Source organism: Rhinopithecus bieti, unplaced genomic scaffold, assembly GCF_001698545.2.
Source record: "Rhinopithecus bieti isolate Rb0 unplaced genomic scaffold, ASM169854v2 scaffold_20150, whole genome shotgun sequence".
NCBI lineage: Eukaryota > Metazoa > Chordata > Mammalia > Primates > Cercopithecidae > Rhinopithecus > Rhinopithecus bieti.
The window spans coordinates 5,520,306-5,532,690 of NW_016810565.1; the positions used below are offsets into that span (position 1 = coordinate 5,520,306).

Consider the following 12,385-nt stretch of genomic DNA (forward strand, 5'->3'; position numbering starts at 1 on the left):
GGATTACAGGCGTGAGCCACCGCACTGGGCCACGAGGGCAGCTTTTTCTCTCTGCACAAAGACAAGCTCCCAATGACTGAAGGAGAAACTCAGGGCAGGACGTCTTCCTTGGATGGGCTCAGAGGACACGGCCCTGGGGAGGAAGGGATGGCTTTCCCCATCACCACCACGAGGGCTGCAGTCTTACCTGCCCTGCCCCGCTGCCAGGTCAGGAGGGCACCATGGGGCTCAGCTCCACCAAGCTGCTCCCAAGAGAGGCCCAGGGGCCTCCCTGACCTCTCAAATCCAGCTGTCAGAGCCAGTCACCCACCCAGTCCCAACCTCACACAGCACCCAGGGGCATGGCCATGAATACAGCACAGAACAGGTGGGTAACCTGGGGCAGTCTCTCCCAAGCAGCAATGTCGGGGCATCTCTGGGGCACCTGCGGGCTGGCAGCTTCCAGAGCTCTGCCAGCCTCCACATCTCCCCCTTTTCACAGATGAGCAAGCCGAGGCGAGAGCACATGGCCTGGTTCCAGGTCATTCATGCAGTCAACACACATTTATTGAGCATCGACTCTGTGCTGGGCCCCGGGTAGGCACAGGGGGCTCAGAGACGAATCACACACAGACCCTACCCTTGAGGCGCTGACAGCCTGGGAGGGCAATTGGTCACATCAACGGACACTCACAATACAGTGTGGTCAGTGTGGTGTTAGAGGTAGCACAGGTGACTGAGGGAGCACAGAGGAGGGGCCCCTGACCCGGCTGGGGGTGGCAAGGAGGGCTTCTTGGAGGAGGTGACACCTGAAGAGGGCTTTAGGGAGTGAGCAAGAGTTAGGGTGTCTCATCTGAGGAAGTGGCCTGTGCAAGGGCTCAGTGGTAGGGACAATGGTGGTGGCTGGGAGTTGGGCAAAGGCCAGTCCAGGAAGGGCCGTGGAGTCCACAGGTGACAGGGAGCGCTGAAGGGTGTGAAGCAGGCAGTTGGCAGAGGGCCCGCTGGAAGCCAGCGTGAAGAGTGGCCCAGGGGATGGGATAGGGAAGAAGGGTGGGTGGCCGTGGGCAACAGGTGGGCGGGCACGGCCCTTGCCCGAGGAGTCTCATCCTGCCTGGAGGCCCCCTCAGCAGGGGGGCGGTGGGGGTGTGGGCTGCCAGCCGCGGGGCCGCAGGGTGCACAGCACTGGGTCCAGTGGCTTGAGCGTGGCCTGCTCCTGCAGCCCGAAGCGCTGCCCGGGCACCAGCCGGAACTCCAGCCTTTGCAGCAGCTTTGCCATGACCACCTTTACCTCCATCTGGGCCCAGCAGACAAAATGAGGAAGGAATGAAGAAGCAAAGACAGAATGAGTGAGTGAAAGAGCAGCAAATGTCACAGCCCGCTCTCCTCCTGGAGAGCCTCCTGTGTTCGCACTCTCCTCCATGCAAAACACAGCCAGTCCTCTGGGTCTGGCTCTGCTGGGTCCCGAGCCCACAGCCCAGCAGCCCCAGAGCAGGGGTTCTGAGATGCTTCCTGGCTCAGGATGAGCCACCACCCCTGCAGCCACTCCTGGGCAGAACCACGCCCTGCCTCTCCTACCTGAGCAAACTGCTGCCCGATGCAGGAGCGGTGGCCCAGGGAGAAGGGGAAGTAGGTGAACCGTGGCCTGCAGGAAAAGAGAGGAATCACAAGGCCAGCAGCCCCAGACATCCCCACAGGAACAACACAAGGAAGACAGCAGTTAACCCATGTCTGGATGAACACAGACTTAGAGCCAGGGGCTGGGCACTTTGCATGCAAAGCATGAACCGCTGACTCTGCCAAGGGCTGGATCTGCATTCTCTCTTTTTCTCCTCCTTTTACCCTCCTGGAAGGAGCTTATGTTGTCCCATTTCACACGTGGAGAAACTGAGGCTCAGAGGGGCAAAGCAACTTACTCCAGGTCATAAATTTACATCCAGCTCTGGGCAAAGCCTGCATCTAAATTCGGGCAGGCTGTGGAGTCCAGCTCTTCCCACCATGGCTTTGGTACCTTAACGTGCTGACCCCCACAGCAACTTCCAGATGCAGCCACGGATGGTCCCATTTCTCAGACAGGAACCTCAAGGTTTGGGGAGGTGAAATCACCCAGCTTCCCAGTATTTGGTGCTGCTTGTGAACATGGACTTTAGAACAAGACTGAGCTGGGGCCAGACCCCTGCTCTACCACTTGGGCGAGTTACTTAACCTCTCTGAGCTGTGATTTCCTCTACAGCCACCTCACAGGGATCTGGAAGGCTATGTGGGCTAAGTGGGCGCCTCTGGCTCAGACCAGAGGCCGCTGTGTCTGTCCTTCTCCCACCAGCCCCACTCATGGGCAGCTCGAGGAGGGACTTACTTGGGTGCTCCGGGGCCGAAGCGATCGGGGTTGAAAGTCAGCGGGTCCTCAAAGTAAGTGTCCATCCGCCCCATGACATAGGTGCTGAACTGCGGGCAAAGGGTCCGCTCGTCTCTGGTTCCCAGGTTGTTCCCCTGGCACCTCTTGAGCCACTGAGGCCACCCAACAGGGCTACTCGGAGCAGAGTGGGTCCCACTCTCCTCCCCCCATGGCTTCACCCCCATCTAGGTAGGTGTCGATTGTACTGGCCCCCTAGAAAATCCCTTAAGAGAAAGAGCGAGGACAGCCGACTGTGCCAGCTGGGCTTACTGTGTCATCCTGTGCTGGGCACAGCCCTGTCGGGGAGCCATCATTATCCCCATTTTACAGATGAGGAAACTGAGACCCAGAGAGAGGCTCAGTGACTCACCTGAAGTTACCAGGCAAATAAATGGCCAAATCGGGATTCAAACTCAGATCTGACTCTGTGAGGCCAACTTCCTCTAGATCCTGAGAACTGTTATATTCAGTTTCTCTTCAACTCAAGGCCTGCTTCCGCAGGGGTGGGAGTGGAGGAGCTGCAGACCCCACCAGCCTTCCACTTGCATGTGTGGTGCCTCCTGAGTGGGGCTGATGCTCACTTTGTGTCCTTGGCCTCCAAACACTGGGACAAAATCTCCTGAGCCTGCTCCACCCCTGGTTCTCTGTGCTGGGGTCAGCGCAGCAGAGGGTGCAGGGAGCCCTGGAGCTGAGCTCCAGCAAGTGAGTGGGAGCATTAGGCACGGGGGCTGGGTTTAGGGCACCTGCGATGTGCCAGGGATTGTTGCCAGGCACATGATGTACATCATCCTACTGACGCTTCTTGACAGGCTGTGGCTTGGGTGCCATCACCACTCCCCCCAACCTAACAAAGAGGAAGCCGAAGGCCTGATGGAGATGACCCAGCCAGCCAGCAGCAGAGCTGGGGATGGAGCCCAGTCTGCCCACTCAAAGCCCACAGGGTGGCACCCCCAGGCTGAGAGGTAGCCACAGGGCCTCCCCTGCCAGCTTAAGGGGATCTAAGGAGATGGCCATTACGGCATAGTGGTATTGATACAGGGGTATTCAAAAGAAAGCTCGGCAAAACAGATGACAGAGTGGCCACAGATGAGGCTTGGATGGACGCTGGGGGAGGTGGGGCAGAGCCCTCGGAGGAGAGGGGCTGTGAGCAGGGGCTGGGGCTCCTCCTTCCTCATAGGTAAAAATAAAAAGGATCCTGTCATGGGCTGAATTTTGTCCCTAAGGAATTCATATGTTGGAGTCCTAACCCCCAGTACCTCAGTATGTGACTGTGTTTGGAGACAAGGTCTTTAACGAGGTGATTAACTTAAAATGAGGTACTTAGGATGGGCCCTAATCCATTAGGGTGTCAGGTTAGGACACCCTAACCTGACTGGTGTCCTTATAAGAAGAGATTAGGCCACAGACACACAGAAGGAAGACTACGTGGAGACGCAAGGAGAAGGTGGCTGTCTGCACACCAAGGAGTGCGCCCTCAGAAGAAACCAGCTTCCCAACACCTTGATCTCAGACTTCCAGCCTCCAGGACTGGGAGAAAATAAATTTCTGTTGTTTAAGCCAAAGTCTGTGGCACTTTGTTACAATAGCCCTGGCAAATCAATACAGATCGGTCCCTGCCTTGAAACCACACACAAAATCAATTCTAGGTAGCTCAACTTTGAAAAGAAAAATGTAAGTGAATGCCCTGAACTCAGGATAGAGAAGGATTTCTTAAACAAGGCAAAGCAAAAGAAGTAATTGTTAAAAATATTAAGACATGTAGATCATCAAAAACACATTAATGAAGACAAGCCACAAAGATGACAAACATACCAGACAAAAGATGAACACATGAGTTTTTAAAGTAAAGCTCCAGGACCAGGCGCGCTGGCTCACGCCTGTAATCCCAGCACTTTGGGAGGCCGAGGCAGGTGGATCACTTGAGGTCAAGAGTTTGATAACAGCCTGGCCAACCTGGTGAAACCCCATCTCTACTAAAAATACAAAAATTAGCCAGGCGTGGTGGTGTGCACCTGTAATCCCAGCTACTTGGGAGGCTGAGGCATGAGAATTGCTTGAACCCAGGAGGCAGAGGTTGCAGTAAGTGGAGATGGCGCCACTGCACTCCAGCCTGGGGGACAGAGTGAGACTCCATCTAAAAATTAATAATAAAAATAATAATTAATAAATGTATGCTGTAAAAAAATAATAAAATAAAATAAAGCTTTACATAGCAATATGAAAAAACACACTACCCAAAAAGGGAAACTGGGCCCACGTCTCAGAGACAGAGAAAATACGGTCAGATGCTCGCTCTTACTGGTTAGTAATTAGGAAAGCACAAATCAAGACCACAGTGAAATACTTTTTTTAAAACACATATTTGGATGGCAGCAGATACAAAATTGAACCATGCTAAGTGTTGGAGACAATAAAGAACAGCAGGTGCTGTCCCTCACCACTAGTGGGCGTCTAAGTTGGTGCAGCCACTTTGGAAGACAATGTGGCATTAGTCTGTAAAGCTGAACAGTCGCAGGTCCTACAACCCAGCCCTCCCACTTCTGGGTACATGCCTGAGGAACTTGCTCACACACTGCTCCTGGACACACAGATGGAAATGGCATCGTTGCTGTGGTGCTCATAATAGGGACAAACTGGGCACCTCTCAAATGCCTGTCACCTGAGAACTGATCAGCAATGGTGGTTGTTCCACGGCCCCATAGAGAAGCCTACACAAATCTTACCAATCTTTATACTGAGCCAAAAAGCAAGTCCTACAACATATTACTGCATAAGTGCACACAGGCGCGCATACACACACACACGAGGGAAGGGCAAACACACAATTCAGATTAGTGATTCCTTCTCAGAAGAGCAGGGAGTGACTACATGCTAGTTTCCTGGTTTGGGGGTGGGTTTAGAGGCTATTATACATGAATAAATGCCTGGATGAATAGATAAATGAACAAGTAAGCAAACAAAGAGACACAAGGTAAAGGAGGTCCGGGGAGAAAGCCGAGAGAGAAAGAGCTGTAAAGTGCAAGGAGGGAAAGAACCAGGACAAGTCTGGGTCATCTGTGAAACTGGGCACTTTCCGTATCTGCTCTTCGCCAGCTGTGTGACCCCAGGAAAGTGACCTAACCTCTCTGAACCTCAGTGTCCTCAGCTGTAAAAGGGGCACCTCCCTTCCAGAATGACCTGCTGTAGTCTTCTGCTGAACAGTGTGAGGAGGAGACAAAGCCCTCACAGGGCTATGGAGAGACTCTGTGAGAAAGAACAGGGCAGCCAGCAAGGCCCAGCGCAGTGATGGGAATGGGGCCACGGGCTCCCCTGGTGAGTCCCAAATTCACCACCATTGGGGCAAGGAGGCCAGCCCACCCCAGGGCCCCCAGGGCCTCCACCCACCAAGAGCGGGGTGTTGCCGGGGACTCTGACCCCATCGATCAAGGTCTCCTCTTCCAGCAGGCGAAAGGTGCCCCATGCTGGTGGGTACAGCCTCAGCGACTCTTTGAGGACCTAGAGAAGCCACAAGGAGAGATAACAAGAGAAGTCGGGAGAGGCCACAGATCATGCTGGGCAGTGGCATGCCTGGGACCCCTCTCTTTCCCACCCACAGGCTGAATGTATACCCTCACCCTGGCCTGGGTCCCAGGCCCCTGGGACATCAGTCTCACCATCACGTGGCAGATGGAGAAACTGAGGTCCAGAAGGAGAAGGGAGCTGTGCAAGGCCACAATGGCAGAGCTGGGACCAGGAATCAGGGCTCCCACCATTCCAGAGAGCCACAGCAGAACCTGAAAGGCCTCCTGCTGTGCTGCAGCGGCTCGGGGAGGTGCTGCTGAGCCTGACCCCACCAGGGGAAGCTTAAGGATCTGGAACACTCCAGCCTAGCCGGGAAGCACAAATGCGGCATGATTTACTAAAGGGCCAGTTTCCAAGCCAAGCTGAATACTGGGGTGACCTGGGGAACTCCTTGACTCTGACATCATTAGTCTGCGGCAGCCTGGGCCTCGGGATACTTTAAATGTTCTAGGGGAGTCTCCTATGCAGAAAAGTTTGAGAACCACTGTCCTAAAAGGTCCAGGGAGGCAGCAGGCCTGATGACATGAATCACCCACATCTGCCCAGAAGCTTCCCTCCTACTCCCCACACCTGGGACAGGTACTGCAGTCTCCCCAGGTCCTCGAAATCCAGGTGCCTCTTAGAACCGATGACCTCATCCACCTCGGCCTGTAGCCTGTGGGGTAAGACAAAGACAAGTTCATCTCCAAAGGGAGCCTTTCCCCAACTTAGCTTTAAGAAGGAGACATTGGAAGGAATGGTGAAGACAGACGCATGGGGCTCCCGATCCACAAACACTGTTACTTTTATTTTTATTTTTTGAGACAAAGTCTTGCTCTGTCGCCCAGGCTAGAGTGCAATGGTGCAATCTTGGCTCACTGCAACCTTCGCCCCCCGCCCCCAGCCCCCAGGATTCAAGCAATTCTCCTGCCTCAGCCTCCTGAATAGCTGGGATTACAGGTGCTCACCACAACGCTCAGCTAATTTTTGTATTTTTAGTAGAGACAGGGTTTCACTATGTTGGCCAGGCTGGTCTTGAACTCCTGACTCCAGGTGATCCACCTGCCTCAGCCTCCCAAAGTGCTGGGATTACAGGCATGAGTCACCATACCCAGCCCAAAGACTGTTAAAGAGATCCAATGACGGCCACATCCAAAACAGTGCCCAAACCATTGGGAACCATGTTCCAGGGACCCTAAAACATCCACCCTTTGTGTCTGATGTTTGGGATTGGCTGTAGGAAACCAGACTGGCCAACATGGTGAAACGCTGTCTCTACTAAAATACAAAAACTAGCCAGGAGTGGTGGCGGGTGCCTGTAATCCCAGCTACTTGGGAGGCTGAGGCATGAGAATCACTTGAATCTGGGAGGTGGAGGTTGCAATGAGCAGAGATAGAACTGCTGCACTCCAGCCTGGCAACAGAGCAAGACTCCATCTCAAACACAAAAGTATTGTCGAGGATGTGGACAAATCAGAAAGAACCCTTGTGCACTGCTGGTGGGAATGTAAAATGGTTCAGCGGCTATGGAAAATGATATGGTGATTCCTCAAAAAATTAAAAATAGAATCACCATATGATCCAGCAATCCCACTTCTGGGTATAAACTCAAAACAACTGAAAGCCGGGACTTAAAAAGATACTTGTATACCCATCCTCATAGCAGCATTATTCAAAATAGACAAAAGGAAGAAACAACCCAGGTATCCACAGACAGATGAATGAATATGCAAAATGGGAGAGATGCTTCCAATGGAACATTAGTAAGTCTTAAAAAGGAAGGGAGTTCTGACACATGCTGCAACATGGATGAACTTGGAGGACATTATCCGAGTGAAATAAGCCAGTCACATAAAAGACAAATACTGTATGAGTCCACTTACATAAGTCAACTAGAATAGACAAACGCATAGAGACAGAAATGGAATTGTGGTTACCGGTGGTGGAGGAGGGGAGAATGGACAGATTTTCAGTTTGGGAAGATGAAAAAGTTCTGGAGACGGAGGCCAGGAGCAGTGGCTCATGCCTGTAATCCTAGCATTTTGGGAGGTCAAGACGGGTGGATCACTTCAGGCCAGGAGTTTGAGACCAGCCTGGCCAACGTTGCAAAACACTATCTCTACTAAAAATACAAAAAAAAAGGTGTGGTGGTGCACACCTGTAATCCTAGCTACTCTGGAGGCTGAGGCAGGAGAATTGTTTGAACCGGGGAGGCAGAAGTTGCAGTGAGCTGAGATCACACTCCAGCCTGGGCGACAGAGCAAGACTCTGTCTCAAAACAAAAAAAAAAAAAAAAAGAAAATAATAAATAAATATTAAAAATAAAAAAAATAAACAAAAAACAGAGGGGGATGGCATTCACAATGTGAATGCCCGTAATGCCACTAAACTGTGTGCTTAAAGACAACGAAAATGTAGAATTTTATGTTATATATATTTTACCACAATTTCAGAAAGAGTGGATTTGGGAGGAGGTTACAATCAGGTGGGCAATGCTGTGACAAGGCGCATGGGGAATAAAAGCCAGCTATACAACCAGGTGACAAAAAAACAGCGAAGCTGCCCATGAGTAGGTGAGAAGGCGCTGAGCAGGCACTCAGCAGTTAACAGTGAATTGGCTCTGGGTGGGTGGGTTACAATTATTATAACTTTTCTGCTTTTCCCAGATTTTTTATATGAAATGCTTATTACTATTATACTTATTTTTAAACCCAAGAACGATCGTATGTTCACTTCCGCCCTTATATGCTGCTGATGACTAATAATGGTGATTGAAGGCCTGACCCCACCTCCCCAGAGCTCCCACCGAGCCCCTTGGTGCGTTCTGAGAGCTCTGACACTTGCTTCAGCCACTCCATGCAACTGTCCTGGAGGGAGCCTGTTTGTATTTAAGGAAACCAATGGCCCAACTCAAATGCCACCTCCCCAGGGATGCCCTCCTTTGTCTTGCCATCAGAAGACAAGCATGCCTTTGGCACTTTAGCAAGGATTCTGCTGCATCATCACTGCCAGGCTCCGGCCAGGCACTGGGTACACTGTGGGGAGGGAAAAGTCCACGGCCCCGCCCTCCTGGAGCTTCCGGTCTCATAGCTGAAATAGACATGATGAAATAGTCCCGGGGAAACACATTCATGAGTTGGGAGGAGGCTCAGAGGGGAAACATGGGTGGCTCCTTTAGGGATCTGAGAAGCCCTTTCTAGAAGAGGAGTGGGAGGAGGAGGCGCGTTCTCCAGGGGAAAAGCAGGGAGAGCGTTTCCAAGAGAGGGAACAGCACGTGCCAAGGCCCGGGGGAAGCAGGGCATGTTGAGGGGACTCAACCATGGGAGGTAGGGACAGGTGGCCCTCAGGAACAAGACATCAGACAGACCCCTTTGCCAGTCCCAAGATCACCCCCATACCTTGCCACGATCTCCGGCTGGCGAGACAGCTCCATCACCGTGAATGCCAAGTGGTTGGCAGAGGTCTCATGACCTGTGGGAAGGGTGGACAGTGGCTGCTCTACGTGGGGCCACAGGATGAAGGAGACAGTTTGTCTGCCTCTATGCCAGCCAGTGCTGGCAAGTAAATGGCATTTGCCCCCAGGCATCTGGGTCTAAAAGCCCCTTCCTTGAACCATCGTCTGGGTCTCACTTGGCCCGGGGAGGTGCTCACCTCTATTTTGGAGAAGAAAAAGTGGAGGTGGAGAGGAATGGGTCTCTGGTCACACAGCAGGGAGAGTAGGGAGGGACACAATTCAAAGTCGGTGAGCCCAAGGCCTCTCCTTCCCATGCTGCAGCGCACACACAAAAGCCCCTCATGACCCTGAGGTTCTATGAGGGGTGGCGGACGTTTCGGGAGGCAGATTTTGACTTCTAGCAGGCTCTGGCCAAGGTGATAAAGTCAACCCCTCCAAGTTAGCCTGAGAGGCAACAGACATGAGTTTACTCTAAAGGAGTAGGTGGCTTACCAGGTGGCAACCACTGACCAGCCAAGGTGCTTGAGGGGCTCTGCTTGAATGCAGAAGGACCTGTACGTTACAGCAAGTCCAAACTGGGAAGAAGGGCCCAGCTCCCAGGGTGTGGAGGTGGCCAGTCACACAGCTAGCAGAGCCCTCAGCCGGGGAGCGGGGTGGGAGAACAGAGCAGCCCTGGCCCCAGCTCTGCATCGCTGGTTGTGACTGTAGGAGGCCACTTCCCTCCTCAGCTCAGTTTCCTCACAGGCAAAGGGAAAAACAGACACAACCCACCCTGCCCTCGGCCAGTCCCCCATAGCATCTGGACGCGGGGCTCAGGGATAGACTAGAGGGATGAGACGGGATTAATACACCCTCTTTGGAAGGCTGGATAGAAGCCTGGAGAGTTCCTCAAGGCCCCCATTTTACAGATGAGGAGACTGAGGCTAGGTCTGTCCAGAAGCCTCATCTGGGACCTGAGTTTCCAGCTGCAAGAACAGGACCAGCCATTGGTTCCACAAATCCCTTCTATCCACTGCAGGGAATGGCGCCCTGCAGCCTTGCTTTAGCACTGGCCATTTCTAATCTCCTGGGCATCTGCAAGCGCTTCTCCCACGTAAAGGGCCTTCCTCCATGCCGTTCACCTGTAGACCTCTTCGTCCATCAGTACTTGTCTCTGTCTGTCCACCTCTGCCATTGGACTAGGAACTGTCCCTCATCTTGTTCACCTCCATCTTCCCAGTGCCTAGTGTCAACCATTTGTTTGTGTATTTCATTCAATGTTCGTGGGAACCTACCGCACTGGGCCCTGGCAGAACAGAGGTGAGCAAAACAACCTGACCCTTTGCTCATCAAGTCCGGTGGGGAAAAGACCTCACTCAATTACCACAAATAAATTAACAGCTTAACACTATGAGATGGGTGGTAGGGAGGAGCTCCAGGCCTGCAGCCAGCTTCTAGCTGAGGGCCTGAGGCAGCCTCCCTGAGGAGGAGGCATGTGAGGGCTCGCTGACAGGTGAAGAGGAGTTTTCTAGGTGAAGAACCATGTTCAGGAAATATCTGATGAGCAAACGAATGAAGCTGCTTAGCATCTCTTTTTGTGCCAGTCTAATGCAGGCCTCCCCACAAATTCTGAGTGAGGGGAAGCCTGCGTTCACACAGCCAAGCTCTCTGGAGCTGAAAGGCCAGCTTCACACATCCCCACAATTGCCAGCTGCATTACCAGGTCAGATGCCCCCAAGACAGCAAGAAGAAGTGGTTTCTGCTCCCTTTAGCCCAGCCCCCTAGTCCTATGGTGAGCTCTGCTCAGATAGCCCCCAAAATCCCAAAGAGTTGGGTTTCAGGGATCCATGGTCTGCAGTATTTCTGCAGAGCTCCAGGCCCTTGGTCACCACTAAAGCTACAAACCAGCAATGAAGAAGGTGACGAAGTTGTCCAGCAGACCCTCATCGTCCTGGGCCCCCTCTTCAGCTGAAAGACAAGGAGAGTCTCAGTTCCCAGCAAATATTTGCTCCCTTTCCCCACAGCTCATAAAAGAACTAACTGTGTTTCTCCTCTGAAGCCAAACAGAGCCAGAGGCAATGAATCACCTGGGGGACGTCCCGGCCCATCCCACCATCCCCAGTCTGCAGAGGGGGACCTCGCACCTTTGAGAATCTGTGTGAGGATGTCGGCAGGAACCTCCTCACCCCTCTTCAGGGCCTCCCGGCGGCGCTGGACCCAGTCCCTGCCCACCTGGCGCAGGAAGCGAATGCTCTCCCGGACCTCCCGGAGCTGCTTCCTCTTCCCTGGCAGGAACTAAACAAGAGTTTCAGCTCCAGATGGCCAAGTGAACATGCATGTTCCCTCTCCCCTCTCCCCTACCACCCTGAAATGACTTCAGCGGCACTGGCGAGCCGGATGTCAGTAGAATGTGAGAAATTCTAGAAAAGATGAAGCAGCCAGGGAGACTGGATCAAGATGGCAAACTGGGCCCAGGCCTCAGCCTCCCTTTCCTGCACCAAATCCTTAGCAGTGGTGGGTGGGATGGCTTAAAACATCCCACCCCTGATGGGTGGAGGCAGTTAGGCTTGCATCGAAGGAAGAAATCCCAAGCAGAAGGAAGTAGAGTGCAATCAACTGCCAAAAAGACAGGGCGGTATTGGGGTCTGCAAGCTCAGAGGCCGAACTCCTAGGGAACAAGAGGGGGCCCTGAGATGAACTCAGCTATCACCTTTCCCCTTTTTTACTTCTTCATTCCTGGGATAAGGAGGTGATATGTGGAGCTGCAGCTGCCATCTTTTTAAAAAATCTCTATATTTTAATTGATATATAATAATTATACACATGTATGGGGTGCATGTGATATTTTGATACACGAATACAATGTGCAATGGTCAAATTGGCATATTTAGGATATTCATCACTTCAAACATTTATCATTTGTGTTGGAAACATTTCAAATCTTCTCCCTATTTTTGAAATACACAATACCTTGCTGTTAGTTATAGTCACTCACTCTGCTACTGACACTAAAACTTATTCCTTCTATATAACCGTATGTT

General features: G+C 52.4%; 1 protein-coding gene across 2 annotated transcripts; it reads right to left on the reverse strand.

The window, feature by feature from the left end:
• Positions 1–528: 528 nt before the first annotated feature.
• Positions 529–11,678, reverse strand: CYP46A1 (cytochrome P450 family 46 subfamily A member 1). Of its 2 annotated transcripts, XM_017892354.1 has the most exons (8): positions 11,489–11,653; positions 11,250–11,312; positions 9,310–9,382; positions 6,503–6,587; positions 5,756–5,866; positions 2,333–2,421; positions 1,555–1,621; positions 529–1,273 (listed from the first exon to the last, which is right to left on the reverse strand). In XM_017892354.1, the coding sequence occupies exons 3-8, from the start codon at positions 9,342–9,344 to the stop codon at positions 1,103–1,105; spliced, it is 558 nt and encodes a 185-aa protein (XP_017747843.1). In that variant the 5' UTR covers positions 9,345–9,382; positions 11,250–11,312; positions 11,489–11,653; the 3' UTR covers positions 529–1,102. The 2 variants fall into 2 exon arrangements, with proteins under 2 accessions (XP_017747843.1, XP_017747842.1); XM_017892353.1 differs by lacking the exon at positions 2,333–2,421 and having other exon boundaries at positions 11,489–11,678.
• Positions 11,679–12,385: the final 707 nt, after the last annotated feature.